We start from the raw sequence: 16,481 nt of genomic DNA, 5'->3' as shown, positions 1-16,481 counted from the left end.
TGTTACACATAAATAGGGTATCGCTCCTCATTTTCATCCAAAATAATTTTTCCCCTGGCTACCCAAACACAAAATGACATTTTTTGATTGAGAAGTCAGGCAGGTGACCTTCTTAACTGCATCTATCTATATTGCCAAACATGATGGCTTAAAGATTTTTGAATATCATCTGGAATGACTAATCTCAGGCTTTACTTTTGCTCTCTGTGAAGGAAACTGTTACTTAGGCAGAACTCCTTCTTCACATTTCTTAATTTAAAAACAATTTTCTTCTCCCTTTGTCCCTACCTCTGTTAACACTGCTCAATTACGGTATAATGAAACTGCCAAACAGAAGAACAATAATAATATTCCTTCATCATTCTGAAATTTATATTGTCAAAGCAACTAAACAACTACTTTAGTTCTGTCTTCGTGCTAAAGAACCAGAGTCCAACGAAGAGGAGGAACCGAAGGAAATTAGCATTAAGGAAAAAATTGTGCTGGGAAAATTAATAAGACTGAAAGCCAATAAATCCCCAGGATCTGGTAATCCGCAACCCAGGGTGCTAACAGAGTGCCCTTGATAATAGCAAGTGTGTTGGTTGTTGTCTTCTAAAATTCTGTATTTTCTGGAAAAGTCCTGGCTAAATGTAACCCTGCTATTTAAAAAAAAGGAGAAAACAGGAATTTACAGACTGGTTAAGCTAACATCAATAGTAGGGAAAATGCTACAGTCTACTGTAAAGGATGCAAGAAAAGGACACTGAAAAAATATAAACAGAATTAAACAAAGTCAACATGGATTTATGAAAGGGAAATCTTGTATGACAAACCTACTGGAGTTTTTTGAGGACATAACTAGCATAATAAATAAAGGGTGAACCAGTGGATATGGTGTATTTGGATTTGCAGAAAGATTTTGATAAAGTGGTGCATAAAAGGCTAATATGCAAAATTGAAGCACATAGGATATGGGGGTAATACATTAGCATGGATTGAGAATTGTTTAGCAACCCAGAAACAGTAGGAATAAATGGGTCTTTTTCAAAGTAGCAGATTGTATCTAATGGGGTCCCATGGGCGTTAATGCTTGGGCCCCAGCTATTCACAATATACGTTAATGATTTGGATGAGGGAACCAAATGTAATATTGCCAAGTTTGCTGATGAATTTTGGTGTGATGAGGAGGATGTTCAGAATCTTTAAGGCAATTTAGACAAGTCGAGCAAGTGGGCAAATACATGATATATGCAGTATAATGCAGATAAACGTGAAGTCATCTACTTCGAATGGAGAAACAGAACGCCAGAGTATTACTTAGATGATTATAGAGTGGAAAATGTTGACAATGTATAATGGGACCCTGGGTGTCCTAATACATCAATCACTGAAAGCAAACATGCAGGTATAACAAGCAGTTAGGAAGGCAAATGGTATGTTGGCCTTCGTTCCAAGAGGATTTGAGTATAGAAGCAAGGACGTCTTACTGTATTTGTACAAGGCCTTGGTGATACCACACCTGGAGTATCATGTGCAATTTTAGTCTGCTTATGCAAGAAAGGATATACTTGCCAAAGAGGGAGTGCAGTGTAGGTTTACTAGACTGGTTCCTGGAATGACAGAATTTTCGTATGAGGAGAGATTGGGAAGGCTAGGCCTGTAATTGCTGGAATTTAGAAGAATTAGAGGGAATATAATTGAAACATACAAAATTTTGACAGGGCTAGACAGACTGGATGCAGGAACGTTGCTCCCTCAGGCAGTCAGAGATGGGAGCGGGGTGGTCTAGAACAAATGGTCATTGTATCCAGGTACGGATGGGGTAGGCCATTTAGGGCTCAAATGAGAAGAAACTTCTTCACTTGGAGAGTGATGAACCTGTGAAATTCTCTCCTATAGACGGGTAAGCCAAATGACAATATTTAAGAAGAAAATATTTCTAGACTCTAAAGGCGTCAAGGGATATGTGGAGAGTGCGGGAGCTTGGCATTGACATATAGCAGCAATAATAATCATTTTTAAATGCTGGAGCTGGCTCAAAGGGGAGAATGGCCTAATCCTGTTCCTATTTGTATGGATTATGTGTATAATGTTCATTGAGTACATGGCCAGATAGATTTTTTTCTATAGGAAAGATGACAACATAATTGCAGTTTCCCAGATCCGGACCAATCGGTAACAAAAAGCACATTGTAGACAGTTTGTGAGACAGTCTCTGGCATTTGACATCAATTGTGTGCACTGCTATTTTGTCAATATAACACAGACAGATTTTTATTACTTACAAGTGGAATATCATTTTACTGCTAAATGGAAGATACAGCCGTTTGACCAGTACCAGCTATTTATCTAGCCAGTGTTGCTTGGAAATCAAACAACTGGAAACTGCCACAAACCTGCTGACAACTCCAATGATACCCAATTTGACTGGAATAACTCTTCCCATAAGCACATCCATAGCATCAGTGCCAGCATCCATAAGGTCCAATTTTGTGATAACAGCAAGTGTTCGCCGCCCTGTAGATCAGACACATCACTATTAACTCAGGTGGATTATTTAAGAGAATGCAACTCAATTTCAATGCAGAGTATAACACACACACACTAATTAAAATTCCTTTCTTCCTTCTGCCTAACTGCTCCATCTGATGGTTTCATGTTTACATCTCTTCATGGTATTGGTAAAACCTGCATTAAGCTTTTCAGAACATTTTTCGAGAGACATGATAGGAAGTTTAACAATGCAGGAAAAGAAACTCCTTTGTTTTGAATCTCAGCTAAGACTGGTGCAAATTGCTTCTCAGTAGATGACTTGCTTTGATGCCTCTATCTGTATTACTCAAACTTAGAAATTATTGGGTATAATCTTGCCAAAGGAAGCCTAATAGTGATCAACAGCGGATCTGTAGATTTAAACTCAAGAAGCTATAATTGGAAGTCTAATGCTCTGGAGTTTCACTACTGGATAATTTCCATGACCATCTTACCTTCTGGATCAGCTTCTCTGGCAATTTTGAGTGACTCCGAGGTTGCCATGTCTGTATTGGCAGCAGTGACAGACAAGATGATCGAGTTTGGGTTGCTGATGTATCGCAGTATCAGGTCTTTTATTTGCACTTCTATGTCTCGAGGTTGGTCACCCACTGGTACCTGAACAGAGAATGCTAATGATAAGTATTAAAATCACTGCAAATGCCAGCCACTGATTCTTTTTCAACAAAAGAGTATTTGTCAATGGATTGAGTTCCAGTTGGAGGGCTTGTAGAGTTTAAATTATGTTTGAAATTTGATTTAAGCGTTTTTATTATAAAAGTAGTTTTCTTTCTACAGAAGCTTTAAATTACTAAAACTACGGTCAATTCAAATGGTGAAACCTATAATTGACAACCAGATCTAGAAGCGCAGAACAAACAAAACTTTAACCCAAAACATGCATAAAATCAACATTATACTGGCTTTCAGGAACTATCTAATTTACTACACCAACATTCTGAATACTAAATTCTGAATTGACAGCTACATTGTTATGGAAAATAAAACTAATTTGAAGTAACCTGTCACATCTGTGTCACAATGGATTAAAAATCATTGAGCTAGAAGTAAAATGTGACAAAGTGGTAATGCTGTGCACAAAACAAACAAATGCAGCATAAAATTGGCTGGTAGAATGCAATTCTTTGTTTTGTGACCAAGATTCTTTCAGATTTGAGTTCCCTGGGATATCCATGGCAATGATGTGGAGATGCCGGCATTGGATTGGAGTAAACATAGTAAGAAGTCTCACAATACCAGGTTAAAGTCCAGCAGGTTTATTTGGTAGCACAAGCCAGTGTGTCTAAGTTTGTGTCTTCATATGCCTTGTTTGTGAACAGAACTCCCACTCACCTGATGAAGGAACAGCGCTCTGAAAGCTTGTGGCATGTGCTACCAAATAAACCTGTTGCACTTTAACATAGTGTTGTGAAACTTGTTATTGTAATATCCTTGGCAAACCAGAGTGAAGGGTTAGTGTCTCCCAAAAAGGAAGGAGGGGAAAATCAAATCATAATGAATCACTCAGATCCCAAGACTACAACTGAGTGTTGCTGGGTCATCATCAACATTAATAAGGCTTGGAAACAAATCACCTCTTTGTCCTCTCAGCAGGAGAGAGAATACATGAAATATAGGAATGAGAACAGAATTTTTTTAAAATGAGGTTCTGTTTGAAATTTTTAAATACACTTCTGGAAACAGTGATAACAGTAACCTCTATTATTTCCCAACTAATTTATATTTTAAGCTTGGACTATTATCCTGGTTGGATAAGAACGTGACATGGTCAATATTTGATGCAAAACATCATGAACCAGGAAAAGTGTTGCCAAATAAATACATTTACTAGTGGCTACCCATAACCATACAAGAAAACCTCTCGGTGCTAAAAGGATTGAACTCATTTTCTTAGATCTGCATCTCCAACACCGATTGCTCTGTAATCAACTTACGCAGAATTGCAACCACCACATAAGAACATGGATTGTCAAGATGATGAGCTTTTCAACAAGGCAAGGTCTGTTGTGCTGAAAGTAGTTATTAAACTACTTCCTTTTACAGAACAATGCACTCTTCTGATAGGTGTAACAACTTATGATATTGCATCGCCTCCATTTGGTATAATTAATAAATGCAACAGTGTGGCAATGAGTAAGACTGAGCAGAATTGGGTGCAATTCCTGATCCTTAGTTAACTGATCTAAAAATAATGCCAGAGTTAGTCTTAATTGAACTTAATGTTCAGGGTAAAAAGGGGAAGAAGAGGTTATCACACTAGATTTCACTCCTGAAATCCAGTTTCACTAACTGCTCAATGGTTTTTGCTGAAAACATGCACATTTGTGGTCATCAAATAGCAGAACTGGATTCAGCAGTGATGAAACTGCCTCAGTTAAATAACCTGCCAAGAATCAATACCTAACCTCATGTGGGCAAGATGTCAAATTTTTGTTATTATTCACAGAACTATAAGCTTGCATGTGTTGACGCTTGCAGGACACAAAGAAAGAAAGTTGGGAAAACACGAAGAAGAGGCAAGTGAAATGAAAGAGGACAGAAAAGGTTGAAGATTAGGATACATCTCAGTCTTCCATTCAATGTGATTATACGAGTAATGTATCTGATGAATATTAATTATATCTGATGAGCACATTTAAACAGCACTGGATGGCTAAGTGAGGGTGAGACATCCTGACATACTGCACCTTTGTCAATCCAGGAAGGTCGACAAGCGTCAGATTAACCACATGTGGTGAGAAGATCCTGAGGTGAATTGGTTCAGCACTAATACCCTGCAACAGTAAAAATGGCATAAATGAAAAAGGAGTGCACTTTATTCAATGTTGGCTTTTGGAAATCATTACTTCCCCTCAAGTTTTAAGAGCATGCTTTGATGGATATTTTTGTCATTACACCATATTTCAATCTCAATATGTATCTCTGAATCTAAACATTCGGTTTTATATGCATTTGCAATTATGCTATTGTCCACCTAAAGTATCCTTGCTCTACGAACAATGATGTCCAATTTTAATATAGAAACAGTAAAATATATAAATAGCCCCCAAGTGCCCAAAGGTTTTCCTAGAAATTCAACAGATCAGCTGACCTCTCCTCTGCTAATTTTCACTTTGTCAAAGAGAAAATACTTTCATTAAAGCAGTTTTGACTTTATGCACTTCAGTTCAAGCCATTCCTGCTCTGTACTTGTCCCCAACTTTCTGTATCATTCTTTGGTAGGGAGCATTATTACATTGTGAAAGCTAACAGAGTCAGTGATTGTGTTTGATAGTCTGCATAGTTAGAGATTATATAAAACTAAATAATTCTCTAAACAGGAATGACAGTGCTTTTTTCCTCACAGCACCCACAAAATCCACAAAACTAAGTCCTTAACAAGAAATTCACGCCACAGCAAAGTATGGAATATACTGTCTGCTCTGAAGTATTTTCCGAATTTCTTTCAGCAATCTTTCTCTACAAGTATTCAAATACACCAAAAACTGGATGCCCACATGAAATCACACATCAAACATTTATTAACCAAATACAGTGACACAGGTGCAGATAGAATCAACTTTTATTTTATTATTAGATCTGTGGAGCTTGTGCCTCTGTCCACTGGTTTATATCTTTACCTTATTGCCACCAGAAACTCGTTCCGTCTCATTTTCTATTTCTTGCCTAATTTCATCAAAGTCAGTGTAGATCTGAAAATGGATAATTATTGAAATAGTTAAGTCACTGTCATTTGCTTCTTCCCTACTCCATCCACAGAAAATCAAGAAATAAACTGACATACAAAATACCTGTACTGTGCTAGGTTTTTTTAGTTCAAACTTTATACTGAGCGAGGGGAAAAAAAATTTAATTGTAAACGTTTTCCAGCTTTTCCCGGCGATGGGATCTTCCAGTCCTGCCAATGTGTTCCAGTCCCCTCATAGACATTGGCAGAATCAGAAGATTCCACCACAGGAAACGACAGGCTGCCTCCACCACCAGAGAATCCACAGTGGAGGGGCTGAAAATCTCAGCCAATATCTTTTGCATGAAAAAGTGAGACAAACAACAAATCAATGTTTTGTAACAGCATTAAGCCATCCAGATCAATAACTCATATTCTCTGGGGCCCTTGGGACAGTTACAGCGCCTTCTTTTGATTAATGCCTAGTGTTCTCACCTCAGAATGTATATTTGTGGATGTTAGTGCTGTTGAAAGAAAACTAGAAAATGCTGGAAATACTCATTTGGTCTAAAGAGGGAAGAATTGAGCTAATATTTCAGATCTCATCAGAATTGATGCAATAACCTATCCAAAATGTTAAATCTGTTTCTCTACAGATGTTGTCAGGCTTGCTTAGTATATCCTGCATTTGCTGTTTTTATTCCAAATTCCAGCATCTGCAGTATTTTAGTTTTGAATCAGTGCTGTTGGTCTCGGATGGAGAAATAAATCAGATGCAGTTATTATTCCTGATTATGATTCAGTGATTCCTGCTGAGAACATGTATGTGTAAACATCATCAGAGCTCAGGCTCAGGTGTAACATCTCCCCACCCAACTCACTAAATAGCTTGTTGCAATTTATTATCTACACTCATAGATAAAGGGCCACTAGGTATATCAATCCTTCAGTAAACAGAGCTAGGAGGAAAAGTGGAAAAAAAGTAAGAAAATGGTTAATAAGGAGAATCAAGATTATTTAAACTAATAATTCAATCTGGGTGCTGCTGCAATATTAGTAGTGGCTAGAGAATTCCACTGACACTGCTTTTAATTCTTATTTGATACAGACCTGAGTTTCAGGATTTGGGTCTACGCCTTACATTCATATAGCTCAGTCGGTAGAGCATCAGACTTTTAATCTGAGGGTCCATGGTTCAAGTCCCTGTTCATGCAATGCTTTCAACACTATACTCTGCAACCTCTCCTTTCTTTCTCCCCAATGTGCTCTATGAACAGTATGCTTTGACTGAGTAGTCGCAAATTATACTTTTCACTGTATCCCAGTACGTGACAATACTACATCAAATCAAATGTGCCGTCAGTTTATTTAACATTGAAAAAATTAAGAGTGAACGCTGAGCATACCTTGTGTTTTGTGTGAAGAAATTTTCCCCATTCTTCTGCATCAATTCCTTTAAAGTTAAAAGAATTTAAAACGTAAACATTAGTTGAATGTGCATCTTTAAGTCAATAAGAAGTTTAAATTTAAAAAAGGAGCAAATTATGTTGCAATACACAACCACATAAAAATGATAAAAAAAGCTAAGCAAAAGCTAATCAAGGTTATTAAGCTGTGTGATACTGTGCTAATTTTCCAGGTACTGACTATGAAAGAAAAGAAACTTAGGCCTAATACCAAATGAAGTGCAATCGTACTTCTAGAGAACAGTTATTTACGAAAAAAACCCAACTGTCAATGAGTTAGATTCTAATCTACACATTATCAGATGAAAGATTCAATTGTCACCAACATCAATGCCATCCTTTAAGCCATTTCAAGTCCTTCACTACCATACAACATCAAGTGAATAGTGAAGGGCTTTAGCTTAAAGTTGGTTAGAATGTTTAGGTCATTAGAACCATGTTATAATATGCAGTGATTATGTTATCTTCTGGTGTTTGTGAAATACCAGAAGATAACATATTTCACAAACACATTTTACAGGCTCTTTATGTCTTGGCACAAGACTTTGGTAACATAAGTCTGTAAAGTCTGTTGAAATCTCTCACCTGAATATAACAACTGCCATCATATTCACAAAATTAACAGGATGGAACACAGCTGTTTCCACAGTACCTGCTTTCCCAAATATAACAGCTTCCAAGGATAGCAACGGTTAAAAGCTAGCACTGGCACAATAAGCCAAATTGCTTCTATCTATGCCATAATTTCCGATTCAGGATACCAGAATGACTTACTCAAAAAAACACTTCCTACACACTCCCTGAACATGCCTTAGCCCAGCCACAAGAGGGTCCCAGTAAGCTGTGTAGATTTTAAAATCTCCTTTGAGGCAGAAAATAGACATAGCTGTACTGAATTCACTGTAACATCGTAAATCCAGTGGCTTGAACCTGACAATTTCAGCAGGTGTGGATGTCATAAATCAGCCAAGCAATTTGCGACACCAGGTCATTATGAGAATTTCCCTGTGGACAGTTTATTTGATGTCACTTGGATGACAATTTTTCCTATCTGGTCAGAAAGTGCAAACATAACAAAAAAGCTTATGAAAAAAAGACAATATTTGGGTAACTTTACTAAATATACAGTTCGAAACTGATTTATTTCATCACCACAATATCACACTTGGCTTCTTTACACAGGAAACTATTACTTTGGTATTACCAATTACAAATACACATTCCACTTCATTCCTTTCTCCCTCATATACTTAATTTTCCTTTAAATGCATTTGTGTTGTTTGCCTCAATCACTTTGTGATTTTAAGTTTCACATTCTAACCACTCAGAAATTTCTCCTGAATTACTTATTGAATTTATTAGTGTCCATTATATTTATGGCCCCTATATTTGGACTATAATCTACTTGTCTTGTTTCTCACACCCTGCCACTTCTAAAATCTCTACTAAATTCTTCATAAAAAAATACGCGCCATACAATTAGATATTGGATTAATCAAACATTTTGTTGTATTATCCATTAAAACAGGTCAAACATTTATATATACTGATGGCACAAAATATACAAGTGTTTTAAACTCTTGAGCAGGGACTGTGTATTTTGAATGGTTCAAGCATGAATGGCACAAAGGGAAATGAGAAAAATCTGCAAAGCAGTGTACAAAATAACTACACCAAAAGACCATTTCCATAACGAGCCTCTTTTCAATATTCATCTAAGCAGTATACATGCAATGGATAATAATTCATAATTTGTTTTCTCATACAAACATTTTACATATTTTAAAATGGGTATTTACATTTTGAATATGTCTGGTAAATTCTTACATGTAACAGGAAGTATAGAAAATTTCAGCAATGACCTTAATTGCCCTTTTAAAATAATTTATATGAAATTAATCATACAGAACTACACAGAATGTTCCAGTTTGGAAAGCAGACTTTTGGCCCAACTAGTCTAGTTCAGTCTCTATTCTGCACAGGAACTTCCTCCCACTTAAATACATCCACCATAACATATTCTGTCATTCCTTTCTCCCTTATAGACTTAATTTTCCTTTAAATTCATTTGTGTTGTTTGCCTCAATTGCTTTGTGATTTTAAGTTTCACATTCTAATAACACAGAAATTTTTCCTGAATTAGTTTTTGAATTTATTAGTGTCTATTATATTTATGGCCCCTATACTTGGACTCCCCACAATTGGAACAATCTTTCAAATTAATTCAAAAGTTCTCTAATAGATCACCTGGCAGGGTTCTCTTTGCTTGGGAAAAGAACACAAGCCTGGTCATCCTTCCCTGATAGCTGTTCCCTCTCAATTCTAATATTACCCTTTTAAATATTTTTTGCACTTTCTCTAGCGCTTCTTAAAACATTATTTCTATAAATATTACAGCAAACCTGGACAGTGCCTGATGTATTCCGAGCCCTGAAAATGTGCTAATGAGCACAAAATGTGCAATTATTTACATTTAAATCATTAGATTTGAGATTATACCTATACACAGGTAAAGAATAAATAATCCACTTCCAGGCTTCCTCAAATGCTGCTCTATTATGATATGGCTTGTTTAAACTGCCTTGTGAGAAGATTTCCAGTACCATTGGGGAGCTCCTCAACAACACAGAACAGCTGATACAGGCAAATGTTCACATGGAAACTAAAGGATAAAACCTGTGCCTTGATCCTCTCCTGCATGATACTCTTACCTGACAAAATCCCATTTTAAAATATTCACATCAACTACAATAAACTTAAATAGGTACCTACAGAATGCAAAACCCAAAATAAAGGTTATCCTTTAATGGTGTAGAACTAGGAATGATTCAAAGCCATGCATAGAACAGACATAACACTCGCAAACAAGTAAACAAGAGGAAGTGGAAACCTTTATAAAGTTGGCCATAATTTTTCCACATGGCTATGTCTGTAGTTAGAGAAACAGCAGAATAGTTAAGTGGGTATCTGCTTACAAAATGCTTAGTTTATTAAATACTTTCTCCCTCATGCAAAATAGGAAAGACATTTATTATATAAACATTATCTGTGGAAGAAAAACAAGGTCAATGCAACCTAAGTTTCGTCTGAAATACTTTGCAATGTTTGTGTCATTTGAGGCAATAATAGAAATTTTAAAAATTGAGAACATTGGTGGCAATAGCTTGCATTATTCGAGCACACTGACCGTAGAGAAACATCCCATGCAGCTTCACAGGAGCATTATCAAGCAAAATCAGATGACATGCATTAAAGCCAAAAGAAGCAGGTTCTAAGGAGCATCTTAAAAGGAAGGAGGAGAGGTAGAGGAGTGGATGTTTCCGAAGGAATTCAACATTCAACAACATATTTAACATCCAATAATTTTCAAATGAATATTTATTCAGTGGCAAGTATTAAGTCCTACACATATTGTGGACTAGATGTCTAGTTTCAATCATTTCTAGGCATCAGTATCTGACAACTGAAATTCTGGATCACGATAGTAAGTAGGGAGTGAGAATCATGGTTGCAAATGAAGAGAGTAACAAGAATTACTGGAGTCCAAGGCAGCAACGGATGGTCTGAGATCAATCCAATATTAATCATGGCTCAAGATTTTCAATATGATGAATGATGTAAGATAATACATAAAATTGTATGTTCAAGTCATGATGTAAAGAAAGAACTTTAATACATCATATCTGTGACAAACGCAAGCTTATAAATCCTGGAGCTCATTCAAGACTTAAATGTGTAAACCCCAGTAATATTCCTTTGATCTCTTATCTAGCTCACCTTTTGAAGGCAAAACTGTGTTGCTTTTCAGGTTCATAACAATCACAATGGAGATAAAAAAGGAAAAATGCAGATTTTGGAAACCTAGAAAAGTACCAGCCTCATATTTTTGTGAAAAGTTTGTACCTTATTCCTAAATAGATCCAACAGACATGCTTGGATTGTATTATTTCAGGTTCAACATCTTGTCTTTGCAGAATTAACTCTCAGTTGCTAAAGTATGTGATACCTGAATCACTTGACCATTCTCAGCATCAAAGAAGAAAGTGCAGAAGCTGTTCACCATAGAATTTTATGGAAAGGGTTTATTTCTTACATAAGAACATAACAAATAGGAGCAGGAGTAGGCCATCTAGCCCCTCGAGCCTGCCCCGCCATTCAATAAGATCATGGCTGATCTGTCGTGTCTCAGTTTCACATTCCCGCCCTCTCCCCATAACCCTTAATACCCTTGCCTATCAAAAACCTATCAACCCGCGTCTTAAATATATTTAGCGAGGCAGCCTCCACCACTTCAACAGGCAGAGAATTCCAGAGATTCACCACCCTTTGAGTGAAGATGTTCCTCCTCAACTCCATTCTAAACCACCCCCCCCTTTATCTTGAGGCTGTGCCCCCTAGTCCTACTGTCCTTACTGAGCGGGTAGAGCCTCTCCACCTCTATCCTATCCATCCCATTCATCATCTTATATGTCTCAATGAGATCTCCCCTCATTCTTCTAAACTCCAACGAGTACAAGCCTAGTTTATTCAGCCTCTCCTCATAGTTCAACCCCCTCAACTCCGGTATCAGCCTAGTAAACCTCCTCTGCACTCCCTCCAAGGCCAAAATATCCTTGCGTAAGTGCGGCGACCAAAACTGCACACAGTACTCCAGCTGCAGCCTCACCAGTGCCCTATACAGCTGCAGCAAGACCTCCCTACTTTTATATTCAATCCCCCTCGCTATGAAGGCCAGCATCCCATTCGCCTTCCTGACCACCTGCTGCACCTGCAGGCTGGGGTTTTGCGACTCATGCAAAAGGACCCCGAGGTCCCTCTGCACCATCGCATGCTGCAGTTTTTCGCCACGTAAGTAATAGTCCTTCCTACCATTATTCCTACCAAAGTGGACAACCTCGCACTTGCCAACATTAAATTCCATTTGCCAGTTCCTGGCCCATTCGCCCAGCCTATCTAGATCCTTCTGCAGACTCTCCACACCCTCCGCACAATTTGCCGTTCCACCAATCTTGGCGTCATCAGCAAATTTCGACACCATACACTCGGTTCCCTCCTCCAGATCATCTATATAAATGGTAAATAGCTGAGGCCCCAGCACCGACCCCTGGGGCACTCCACTAGTCACCAACCGCCAATCCGAATAGCACCCATTGACCCCCACTCTCTGCCTCCGATTTGACAGCCAATCCTCTATCCATGCTAACACCCTACCCCCAACTCCATGCCCCCTGACCTTCTGTAATAACCTCTTGTGAGGCACCTTGTCAAACGCCTTCTGAAAATCAAGAAACACCACATCCACCGGCTCTCCTCTATCCACCGCCCTAGACACATCCTCATAGAACTCCAATAAATTCGTCAGTCACAACTTCCCCTTAACGAAACCGTGCTGCGTCTGCTCTATCAAACAATTCTCCTCAAGATGCCTCGCTATTTTCTCCTTGATCACGGATTCTAACATTTTACCTACAACAGACGTTAAACTAACCGGCCTATAATTCCCTGCCTTTTGTGTGCCACCCTTCTTAAACAACGGCGTAACATTAGCGGTTTTCCAATCTTGCGGCACTTCCCCAGAATCCAGCGACGTTTGGAAAATAACCACCAAGGCATTCACTATCACCTCCGCCATTTCTTTCAGAACCCTTGGAAGCATTCCATCCGGTCCTGGGGACTTGTCCACAATCCATCCCTCCAGTCTGTTGAGCACTGCCTTTCTAGTAACAATAATGTCATTCGGGCCGTCCACTCCTGCCATCTTTCCATCGCTAACACCCGGGAAATTATTCACGTCCTCCTCCGTGAAGACTGAAACAAAAAAGTTATTCAAGGCCTCAGCCATTTCCCCATCCCCTACCACTAAGTCCCCCCTCTCATCCTCCAAGGGTCCAACGTTCACCCTAGCCAGCCTCTTCCTTTTTATATATTTATAAAAACTCTTGCTATCCTTTTTTATATTAAGCGCTAGCCCAGCTTCATAGTTTCTCCTACCCTTCTTTATCAACTTCTTTGTCATTCTTTGTTGACATTTAAACCTCTCCCAATCCTCTTCTCACCCACTGCTCTTAGCTACTCTAAACGCATCCGCTTTTAATTTAACACTTTCCTTTACCTCCTTTGTTATCCACGGCTGATTACCTCTCCTCCTATGATGACCATATGATGATCACTCTTCCCAAGAGGATCCTTCACCACAAGGTCCCTAATTCTACCTGCCTCATTACATAACACCAGATCCAAGATAGCTCGCTCCCTCGTCGGCTCCAACACACACTGTTCAAGAAAACTATCCCGGCAGCATTCCAAGAACTCTTCCTCAAGCCCACCGCGTCCAACATGAGTCGACCAATCTATATGTAGATTGAAATCCCCCATAATTATCGCCGTTCCATTCCTGCGCGCCGCATTTATTTGTGCATTAACAGCCCGCCCCACCTCCAGATCATTATTTGGGGGCCTATAAACGACACCCACCAGCGTCTTCCTCCCTTTGCTGTTCCTAATCTCCACCCACAACGATTCCACTTTCTGCTCTCTGGTTCCTATATCATCCCTTACTACAACCCTGATGCTATCCTTAATCAGCAGAGCTATGCCTCCCCCTTTTTCCTCCCGCCTATCCTTCCTAAACACTTGATACCCCTGGACATTCAGTTCCCAGTCCCTGTCACCTTGCAGCCATGTCTCTGTAATGGCCACCAGATCATACCTATTTGTGCTCATCTGCGCCACCAGCTCATCCACTTTATTCCGAATGCTTCATGCATTTAGATAAAGTGCCTTCATCCCAGCCTTCACCTGTACCCTATTTGCCAGAACGCCACCAACCATACTCACGCCCCCTACTCCCTTTATTATTAGGACATCCTTGGCCTCTTCCCTTAACTGTACCCTCTCCTTTACTTTAGACCCCGTAATGTCACCTACCCTCACACCCTCCCCCCCCCAATTAGTTTAAAGCCCTATCTACAGTCCTATTTACACGATTCACCAGGACTCTGGTCCCAGCACGGTTCAGACCAGCCCACCCCACCCGAACAGGTCCCACCTACCCCAATACTGGTGCCAATGCCCCATAAATTCAAACCCATTCCTCCCATACCAATCCCTGAGCCACCCATTCACTTCCTTAATCTTATCAACCCTACGCCCGTCTGCACTCGGTTCAAGGTAACCACCTTGTCGGTTCTACTTTTTAATTCCATTCCCAGCTTTTCATACTCCCTCCCCAGATCCTCAGTTCGCATTTTGCCTATGTCGCTGGCACCCACAAGTACTACAACGACCGGATTCTCACCCTCCCACTCCAGGTTCCTCTGCAGCCCAGATGCGACATCCTGGACCCGAGCACCAGGCAGACAACACACCCTTCTGTGCACTTTGTCATTGTGACAAAGGACAGTGTCACCACCCTTAACCACACTATCCCCAATTACTACTACGTTCCTTTTCACCTTCTCTTTGTCTATGTCTTGTGTCTGCATCACTGTACTGTGTGCAGTTTGCTCACCAACCTCACAGCCCTCGTTCTTGTCCACACTGGAAGCAAGCACCTCAAACCTGTTATGCAGATTGAGAGGCTGAGGCATTTGGTCCCCACCCTCCTTCCTCCTCTCAGCAGCCCCCTCCTGTTTCTGACCCTTAGAGTTAGCCCGTCTCGGGGGGGGGTGGATGTCTCTTGCACCCCATTGTCAATGGCACCCTCTCTCCCCCTGATGAGCCTCAGTGTCTGTAGCTCAGAGGCCAGCTCATCTACCTTGAGCTGGAGCTCCTCCAGCAACCAGCACTTACTGCAGACATGGTCACTGGGAAGGACCCTGGGGTCCACCAGCTCCCACATCGTACAGAAACAGCACATCACATGCCCCTCCATTATTCCCTGTAGTAATATTGAACGATTTCAACGCAAACTTATCTGGCCCTTTTCTCCAAAACCCTTTGTTCCTAAGCCCTAATAGCTCACTCTGCTTCCCTCTCACTCTGCTGCCCGCTGTCTACACCAGGCCTCCTTTTAAACCTGGCACTGTTTAAAAGCCTGCTTACCCACAAATCCCTGCTATCCACTCCCTTTGAATTCTTAAAGTGGTAAACACAAAAAGCCCGCGAAAATGCTTTTAAATGATTTAAACAGTTCTACAAGGTAAGTTCTTACTACACACTAAAAAGCCCGCGAAAATGCTTTTAACTTATTTAATTGTTTCAACTGATAATGTGCTCAAATTCTTTGACTACACTGCAGAAATACTTATAATATACTTAACTTTAATAACTTAGATTCAATTTCAAGCAAACAACTAACAGAATCTGAACTAACCTGCGGATCTCCAGTGCCATTACCCTTAGTGAATTGGAGGATGCATGTTGTTTGTGTCATTCAAGTAATAGTATCAGTGGTAGGATACTTTTCAGATTTTTCAGCTATTTAGTTTCCAATTGCAGCCATACAGAAAGAGAAAACTGCAGGAAAACTACCAGATTAGGTTTTGAACTTTTGAGAGTTTGGCGTTCAGCATAGCATAATTGTATAAGGTCAGCATCATTATTCTCACATCTCTGCCCTAAATCAAGATGGGAGCAAACTTTACGTAAATTAATACAACACAAATTAGGAAAAAAAACATACCATCATCATCTCCAGCTCCTTTCCGCTGTTCCTCGGGGGAAACATTCACTAACTGCAAAATCAATGGTCTTCGAGTGACAATACCAGTACCTCTGGGGAGCAAATCTCTTCCCACCAGACTCTCCAGCACTGAGCTTTTTCCACTGCTCTGTCATGAATTGGAGAACAGAAACAATCTGTTAAAAAGAAG

General features: G+C 39.7%; 1 protein-coding gene across 3 annotated transcripts in view; it reads right to left on the bottom strand.

Moving 5' to 3' along the window:
- Positions 1-16,481, bottom strand: part of dnm1l (dynamin 1-like) — a 59,721-nt gene that overhangs the window by 25,801 nt on the left and 17,439 nt on the right. For 2 of the 3 annotated variants that reach the window (XM_080190874.1, XM_080190875.1), the window contains exons 2-7: positions 16,292-16,439; positions 7,609-7,655; positions 6,156-6,227; positions 5,223-5,309; positions 2,970-3,132; positions 2,379-2,499 (exon numbers count right to left, since the gene is read on the bottom strand). In XM_080190874.1, the coding sequence (XP_080047000.1) occupies positions 2,379-2,499; positions 2,970-3,132; positions 5,223-5,309; positions 6,156-6,227; positions 7,609-7,655; positions 16,292-16,439 (638 nt within the window). Of the gene's footprint in view, positions 1-2,378; positions 2,500-2,969; positions 3,133-5,222; positions 5,310-6,155; positions 6,228-7,608; positions 7,656-10,558; positions 10,593-16,291; positions 16,440-16,481 lie in introns of those variants that run through there. The other variant, XM_080190876.1, reaches the window with a different exon arrangement.

This window comes from Carcharhinus amblyrhynchos, chromosome 6 (assembly GCF_965287045.1).
Source record: "Carcharhinus amblyrhynchos chromosome 6, sCarAmb.v2.hapA, whole genome shotgun sequence".
In the NCBI taxonomy this organism is placed as follows: domain Eukaryota; kingdom Metazoa; phylum Chordata; class Chondrichthyes; order Carcharhiniformes; family Carcharhinidae; genus Carcharhinus; species Carcharhinus amblyrhynchos.
This window is presented reverse-complemented; position numbering and strand designations above follow the sequence as displayed.